The sequence below is a fragment of the Harpegnathos saltator genome, unplaced genomic scaffold (genome assembly GCF_003227715.2).
Source record: "Harpegnathos saltator strain DR-91 unplaced genomic scaffold, Hsal_v8.6 scaffold745, whole genome shotgun sequence".
NCBI lineage: Eukaryota > Metazoa > Arthropoda > Insecta > Hymenoptera > Formicidae > Harpegnathos > Harpegnathos saltator.
In genome coordinates this window covers 205,717-214,549 of record NW_020230588.1, presented here as the reverse complement: position 1 = coordinate 214,549, position 8,833 = coordinate 205,717, and the positions used below count along the sequence as shown (strand labels likewise).

The window sequence follows — 8,833 nt, the reverse complement described above, 5'->3', positions numbered from 1 at the left end:
CCTTGGCCCCTTTGCGAAACGGCGCCTTGGCCGCTACGTTCTCTTTGGCCGGCGTCAGGGCGGAGCTCGACAACCTGAGGGCTGTAGCGGCTCGCCTTGACGTCGAGAGAAGGGGTAGCCGTGTGCTCCGCGGCGGCCGGGAGGAAGAGCTGGGGGGAAGCCCGCCGAGCGAAAATGGCGGTGGCATCGGTGGTGGGAACCATCGCGGACCTAGGTCTCAGGGTGGCGTCCCAAAAGACCGAAGCCGTGTTCTTTCACGACGGCAGTCGAGGGACGCCCCTGAGACACGGATCCTGGTCGATGGCGTCTACATCCGCGTCGGGCCGACGATAAAATATCTCAACCTGACGTTGGACAGCCAGTGGGACTATGGCCCGCATTTCAGGCAACTGGCCCCCAGGGTGCGCGGGACTAGGCTAGTGGTGGCCAGTCTCCTGCGCAACCAAGGAGGTCCAGGATGGAGGGCTCGCCGCCTTATGTGAGTGCTGTTCTCTCGATCGCCCTGTACGGGGCGCCGATATGGGCGCCCCAGCTCCGCGCCTGCCGCGATGGTATACGCCAAATGCGGCAGGCGCTGAAGCCCATGTACATAAGGGCGATCAGGGAGTTCAGCACAATATCATACATGGCGGCGATCACCCTGGCCGGGTCCCCTCCCGTGAAGCTCCTCGCCGAGGAGAGGCGGGTTCTCTATTGGAGAATCAAGGAGCTCCGTGAGGAGGGAAAGTTGACGACCAGGGACCTACGGGCCCTGAAGTCCCAGGCCGTGGCCCGTACCCTGGGGATATGGGGGGACATTTTGTCTGACCCACGATCGTACGGGTGCGAGACGGCTGAGGCTGTCCGCCCCTGCCTGCCAGAGTTGGCGGGCAGGAGGGGATGTGGAATGTCTTTCCATCTGGTGCAGGTGCTGACGGGCCACGGATGCTTCGGTAAGTACCTGCACCAGATAGGCAAAGAGCCCACCACCCGGTGCCACTACAGCCCCGTGCTGATGGACACCGCGTTCCATACTCTGGCTGCTTGTCCAGCCTGGAGGGAGAAGTGCCGTGTTCTGGCCGGGGCGGTGGGGTGTCATAAGGGGGACATCTCGCTCCCGTACCTGGTCCAGGCTATGTGCGGGAGCGAGGAGGTATGGGAAGCGGCGGCCTCCTTCTGCAGGGACGTGTTGTCCAAGAAGGAGGCCGCCGAGTGGGAGCGCCGACCAGGAATTCGACACAGGATGCATCGGGGTGGTCGGCGCTCCCCGGATGGGGGGGGGGAATGGGTAGCGGGCCAGAGGTGGCATCGGCCGAGGAAGAGGAAGGACCCCTGGATAGCGGGGGTCCAAGCCCTCCTCGGCCGCCTCGGGCCCGCCTCCGTCCGCAGGGGGATCCGGGAATTCTACGGTGTATAATTCGGATCCCCCTGCGCGACCGACAGGTAGGGACAAGGGGGAGTGGCACCCTGTTTGGGGACGGGCCCACTCCCCTAGAAACCCTCCCTCCCTGACTAACAGGGAGGGGGGTAAGGAGGGAGGTTGGATGTCCCCTCTCTCCGTTATAGGTGACACCAGAAGGCCAACCGGTCGGTCAGCACCGACCGGGGACCGTGCCCTGGATTCCCTTTGCGGAACAGGGCATGGTACATAGATGGCGAGGGGGGGGGGCTCCCGAAAGGAAGCCCTAGGGCCGGGGTGTCGGGGAGGGAATGCGGGAGCAGTTTCTCTGACTCCCCACATTACCGGTCCGACAGGTAGACATCCCGCAGGGGTTTTAGTCGGTAAGAGTCCGACATAACCTCCGACCCCCCCAAGGGTCAGGGGTATCCATAATGGATTTCCCCTGCGTTACCAAAAAAAGTTTTTTGGAAGAATCCAAAGATTTTTCTAGCTTCAATATCACGAAGCTCACGCGTGATCGATACGTGCTCAGCGCTAGCGGAAATCTCGTCGCCGAACGTTGGTCCACGAGATCCTCAGCGAGGAACGTTTCTCAAAACAATGTTTATTCCCGCGTTAGCCGTCTATGCTGAGCAGACCCCAAACATGCGATCACGGCGTGAACAAGTTACAGCCAATCATTATCTGCCAGCTAGAGCTGCAAAAAGATATAAGTGAGACCGAAGATTCTCTTCGTTCTCTGCTTATTTGTCTTTTCTCCCGAGCGGTCTTTTCTTCCGATCTCAACGGGCGGGCAAGAGCTTCACTCGTTTTCTGTTCGCGCGATCAATGTTTATTTTCGTCGTGGCTGCATCGTTACACTCAATTACGATTTCGTGAAGTTGCTCTCTGTTCTACGCGCCTGGTTTGCACGCCACTCTCCGACGCTCGATCGCGTACCCATCAATACATCGGACACTCAACGCGTTTAACTTGTTTTACTTTGTGTCTTGTATTATACTAGGTGAAATTATATCCATTTTCCGTGCGCCGTTGGTGAACGTCGCGTCCGCGAGCACCGCTTGTCGCGCAACACCTTATGTCCGCCGGTCTACAGCGAAGATTTCCGTCGATCGGGCGTCCAGTCAGATGCTTTCCAAGATCTCCGTCCGCGCCTTACAAGCTGAAAAAGGTGCATCAAGATTTCCGCGCGATCGCAAAATTGTTCGCCGCCGGATATAGCTGTTTGTTGTAAATAAGAATAAACTCAGTTTAAGCGTAATTTTGCGCGATCGGTTTCCCTGTTCTCCTGCACTTATAGCGATTAAAGATCGCGTATTTGCGCCCTCCGCGCACAGCGCTGTGCGATACCGTGCGGTCACCGTCGGCGGAACCAGACGGGAACAAAACTATTTAACCGATTGACTTCTCCTTTCGTATACATATTGCTTAAGATGTTCTTCACAGCATGAATGTTTTGGTTTATAAATATTTTTGCATTAAGCAATTGTTTTTTAGCAATTATGAGCAATTTATAAAGACAAAAATGTTTGTTTTGTCATCATTTTTGCAATTTCGCATTTTTTAATTAATAAGTACATTCATGCTGAGCGTATACTAATAAATTAAAGTTTTTTTTTATTTTTTGATTTCAGGTGAATGCTGCAGGCTATACTTTGCACGGCATGTTTTTTGAAAGGGTCGACAAAATTATTTATACTTTTAACAATTTAAATATTAAAATTCTAAAAACAAAATTTTTAAGTAGCAGAAATGTAAAATGAAACGTACCTCAAATTTGAAAATGATATGTTTGTTACGTGCTTCACAAAAAATTTCCGAAAAATATGTTGATTTTTAGCCGTCTATATATCAGGTGTAAAAGAAATCCATTATTTTTCCAATAGATGGCTTTAGTTATCTGTATCTCGCGTTGTATAAGTCCGATCGGGTTCTAGATGGCGTTAGAAAGATGAGATTTCGTACTAAAAAAACTTTTCTGACAGTTTTGTGATTAGTTGACTCAGTTTTATTTGAGCGCGCGTCAAAGATGGACACTAGCAAAGAGAAAATACGCTGTATTTTACAGTTTTTCTTCGATAAAGGCGAAAACGCAAGCCAGGCGGCTGAAAATGTGAATAGTGTTTATGATCCTGATACTGTAACAGCCAATCACGCGCAATTTTGGTTTCGTCGATTCCATTCCGGTAATTTCGATGTCAAAGATGCACCACGCACTGGAAGGCCAATTGTCGGAAATATCGATAAAATCATGGACATTGTCGAATCCGACCGTCATGTAAGCACTGTTTCGATTGCCCAAAAGCTAAAGATTGCACAAAAAACCGTTTGGAACCATTTGAATAAGGCTGGATACAAAAAGAGGCTCGATGTATGGGTGCCACACGAGTTAACGCAAAAAAACCTCATGGACCGAATTTCCATCTGCGAATCGCTGCTGAATCGCAACAAAATCGACCCATTTCTGAAGCGGTTGGTCACTGGTGATGAAAAGTGGATCACTTACGACAGCGAAAACACAATAAATTCCAGCGATTGGGCAGCAGCAAGAAATTCGGGACTACAGCAATTAATTAGCAATTAATTAGCACTTAATTTTACAATAGATCCGAATTTATTTTTGTTAGTTTTCAGTGGGGGGGATGCTAGCGTAACGTCAAGCCAGTACCACCACCTTTAAATTCCTGCGAATGGGTAGAAGCAACAAATTCGGGATTATGGCAACTAATTAGCACTTAATTATGCAACATATCCGAATTCAAGTTCTCGTGATGGAGCTGCTAAGTTAACGGATGCAGCGTAAAACGTATTCCCACTAACAGCATGTTGCAGGAGCTTACAAGCGTATCCCCACCAACAGCGTGTTGCTGGAACTTGCGCACAAGCATGCACGCACGCATGCATATACACACACACACATACACACACATACATGCATGCACGTGCACATGGACACACACCAAGCTACCTCCATGCGGTACATCTTGGATAATGCCATGCTAATGCCAGAGTTACTTGCATTTCATCAACTCATATCTCGGAAAATACTTAACGAAAAATAATTTTCTTATAGTGTTTTGAAAATCTCTCTAGATATGTTACAAGAATATACGATGGAAAATTGAGCGTTCTATTTAAAAAATTCAACCTAAATTTGAGAGCCCCTTTAAGCATATGCTCATCGTCAAATAAATATCAGCTTTTGATGTATTTTTTAAACTCTACAACTTTTGTATGAAACATTTTTTTTTTTAATGTCTTGTTTTTGAGATATTTCACCGGTCTGGTACTTTTATCGTACCCTGATATACCCTGTATACTGATTAACTTTATGAGAACGAACTAGTAATTGGCAATAATTGATCATCAGATAGTATATATCACGTTAAAGTCGGGAAAACTACGAATGTAGCATGGTTGAAATTGATACTTTCTTGGGCCATTTTTCTCGAGAACGATGAGACTCATAAAGGGACACTACGTACTGTTTGCGAGATAATTAAAGTTTAAAAATGTCCATAGTCTTATAATCAATTTGAACACAATTTTTAATCGCTGTAGCTGCAGTGCGTGTAACAACTTCGATGTTGCGAATGAGTCCCAGATGTGCACAGAATAAAACGGACAAAGCAGGTTGAATTAATCGGACATAGTAAAACTAACGGCCACAGTAAAAGACGGACACAGTAAGAAACAGACACTCGATGGTTATAATTGGACACAGTAAGAAACGGACACAGTAACAAATGGACATACGATGGTTGCAATTGGACACAGTAAGAAACACAGTGACAAACGGACACAGTAACAAACGAATACAGTGACAATCGGACATAGTAAGAAACGGATATAATAAGAAAAGGACAGACGGTTGCAATCGGACACATTCGTTTTTACTGTGTCCGTTTGTCACTGTGTCCGATTCATTCAACCTGCTTTGTCCGTTTTATTCTGTACGCATCTGGGACGTTCCCTCAACATCAACGCCACAACAGGATATTTATGGAAAAAAAGTCATGTTGTGTATTTAATGGGACCAAATCGGTGTAGTGTATTATGAGCTGTTGCAACCGAATCAAACTATTAATGCTGAACGCTATCGACGATAATTACATAATTTGAATCGAGCACACAAAGAAAAACGCCCGTAATATGCCAAAAAACATGACAAAATTATTCTTTTCCACAACAATGCTAACTAGACCACATGTTGCAAAACTAGCGAAGGACATCTTGAAGACACTTACAAAGAAGGTTACGGAACGCGGGAATTCAAAAAATTCTGAAACTTTTGTGGAAGTAAAGTAGTTCATCCGTAATGCAAAACTATTTTTTGTTCGTGAGGAATTTCAGTTTGAGAGGGTGAAACCACCCTTCGAAGGAAAAAAACCATTTTCATTTTCAGCATATATCTTTTGAAGTACGAGGTATATGCAAATATGGTTTATATGAAAGTTGTAATGTATTTCATGCTCTTTGCAACTGTGTGTTCAAATTTTGCGAAATTGAAAAATTTTTGAAATCCCCTGCCCCTTCCACATTACTTTCAACAACTTTTAAGTTGTTCTTTGGGCAAAAATAAAGACTATCGTAAATTCATCCACATATAATAATAAAAACTGGAGGTGATTACATTTTTTAGAGATAGAGATAATTACATAGAACTATAGGTGCCGCGCTATAAGTAGGTCATTTTGAATTACGCTGTATTTGATAACTGTATCTGTTATCGAGTTGATATTTTCCCATACTGCAAAATAAGAAAAACTTGATTCTAATGACATTGCAACTTATTACATAAGATATAAGCAAGAGCAGAGATTAATTTGCTTATGTAAAAATAGTAACGTATGTACCAAGGGATAGGGATGCTGCGGATAAAGACATATCATTCTCTATATGTTGACAAAAGCTTATCTTATACGTGAGATAATAATCTTGGTAGGATTTGAATGGAACTCTTAAAAAATATATTGTTTCAATATTGTTTACTTATCCGTTCTACTAGGTGCGCAACTAAGTTTCCGGGTTTTTTTAATCAATGAAAAATGGAAAATTTCAAGAGAAATACAAAAAATGGTTTATTCAAAGTCTCGTCTCTCGCTAGCTACACATTTTTGCCATCTCTCTGGCAACACATGAATACCGCGACGATAAAACGACGCGTCTTTGGACCGAAACCATTCATCCAACCAATTTTGCACTTCTTCGAAATTGGCCAAGTGTTGCCCAGCCAAGCCATGCGCCATCGACCGGAGCAAGTGATAATAGGAAGGGGCTAGGTCTGGTACCGAATACGGCGGGTGCGGTACCAGATCCCATTTTAGCGTTTTGATGGTATCCTGGACAATGGAAGTGCGATGGCACGGAGCGTTGTCGCGCCGCAATATCACTCGTTCGTGTCTCGTGTCCCATTCTGGCTATTTTTCGAGCAATGCATGGTTCAAATTGATCAGTTGTCGGTAGCGATACCCATTGACAGTTTTGCCCGGTTTCAGCAGCTCATAGTACACGATTCCTTTCTGGTTCCACCAAACGCAGAGCATTGTCTTCTTTCCGAAGCGATTTGTCCGTGCCGTCGATGTTGATGCTTCGCCAGGTGAAAGTCACGATTTTTTGCGTTTGGGATTCTCAAAATATATCCATTTCTTATCGCCAGTAATAATTCGATGCAGGAAACTTTTTCTTTCATGCCGCAAAAGCAAAATTTCGGAAGTGGCTCTTCGATTTTCCATCTGCCTCTCAGTCAACTTATGCGGTACCCATTTTCCTTCCTTTTGAATTTTTCCCATGGGATATAAACATTTGGAAATACCTTGGCGAGTCATGTTTAATGCCTCCGCAAGTTGATCTTGTGTTTGCGTATTATCTTCATCCAATAACGCTTGCAGATCGGCGTCCTCAATTGTTTTTGGTCTTCCGGAGCGCTCCTTGTCCTCAGTGTCAAAATCGCCACATCTGAAGTGTTTAAACCAATCTTCACAGGTAGTTTTCGATGATGCATGTTCGCCGTAGGCCTCCTCAAGCAAACGACGTGCTTCAGCTGTACTTTTTTTCAAGTTAAAGCAGAAAAGCAAAGCCTCCCGCAAATGCTGTTTATTTGGCACAAAACTCGACATCTTCGTTGTTAGAAAAAATATTTTTGCATTGCGATATGTGTTGGTATTACGACTGGTTATTGTTAACAGATATCCAAGCTATAAAAAAACACAACTTCAGATATGTATGTCAACTACATGTGTCGTTAGCGCTATCCATGTGTGAAACCCGGAAACTTAGTTGCGCACTTAGTATATTAAGACTTATTTCCATCTACTCGATATCGCAATTTTCAATGCTTTCGTGGTACATAACACTACTCATCCTGGAAAAAAAGGCGCTAATGCAGTTCAGACCAAATTACCAATTACTTGAACATTGCGAAGGTAAGATGTCATCTATTTATCACGAGAAATATGATTTAGGAGACCCAATCCGATTTTCCGGAAGACATTTCCTGAATCACTTATTGAAAATAAGAGTTTTAGAAAGAGATCCACCCTTTGCCAGAAACAGGATAAGAGAAAGCAAATGAATCTGTGAGATTTGTGGTGGAGCCCCATTATGCGTAATATCTTGTTTCAAGAACTATTACAAAAGCCATAAATTCTTATAATAAATTCTATTTCCCAAAAAATATTTTAGAACAACGATATTTCAGGAAATTAAGCATAAAAAATTTTTAAATCAGACAACTAAATAATTAAAAACAAAAAACCAAAAAATAAAAAATAAAAAAAATTAAAAAAACAAATAAATAAAAGATAAGAAAAACGGAGTGTAAAATCCTACTGCAGCTTCCCCGTGGCACTCTGGGCTTGTGATAATATTTCACCAACTAATAACGGAGTAGTGTCGGCCAACCTGTCAAACTTGATGTCAAATATCGGGGGACCAGATAGGAAGGCACGTCGCTTCCACGCTGGGGTACTTAATTCAGTAGCCCTGTATGGGGCGCCGGTATAGCCAGAGGCTTTGGCCGTCAACCGTCCACTTCAAGCGCTCTTGCGCAGAGCACACAGGACGGTGGCGGTCAGAGTAATCCGAGGGTATAAAACAGTATCCCACGTGGCGGCGACGGCCTTGGCGGGCATGCCCCCTTGAGTTCCTTGCTCTTATGTACCGTTCTACGTACAGGAAAAGGGGGGAGCTCAGAAGAAGGGGGTGAAGCGCTCGCCGGGGAAATGCAACGAATGAGGCACCAGGAATGGCAGAACCTCCTCCAAAGATGGCTGAGGAACCTAGCGAAAGCCAGGTATGGAAGGAAGTCTGTCGAGGCCGTCCAGCCCTGTCTCCCGGAATGGGTAGACAGGGCATCGGGGGCTCTGACATTCAGAATGACGCAGGTACTCACTGGGCATGGATGTTTCGGTGAGTACCTGCAAAGGATTGGGAAAGTACGCACAGCGCAGT

General features: G+C 45.2%; 1 protein-coding gene across 1 annotated transcript; it reads left to right on the top strand.

The window, feature by feature from the left end:
- Nucleotides 1-457: 457 nt before the first annotated feature.
- Nucleotides 458-8,524, top strand: LOC105182107 (uncharacterized). Its single transcript, XM_025305993.1, has 2 exons — nt 458-1,132; nt 8,387-8,524. Exons 1-2 carry the CDS (start codon nt 458-460, stop codon nt 8,522-8,524), a joined length of 813 nt encoding a protein of 270 aa, XP_025161778.1.
- Nucleotides 8,525-8,833: the final 309 nt, after the last annotated feature.

Excerpts from the sequence above, each read along its gene's own strand:
- LOC105182107 (XM_025305993.1), top strand. The coding sequence starts at position 458 with ATGGAGGGCTCGCCGCCTTATGTGAGTGCTGTTCTCTCGATCGCCCTG. Across the intron at positions 1,133-8,386 it reads CTATGTGCGGGAGCGAGGAG|CCAGAGGCTTTGGCCGTCAA; the intron begins GTATGGGAAGCG and ends GCGCCGGTATAG.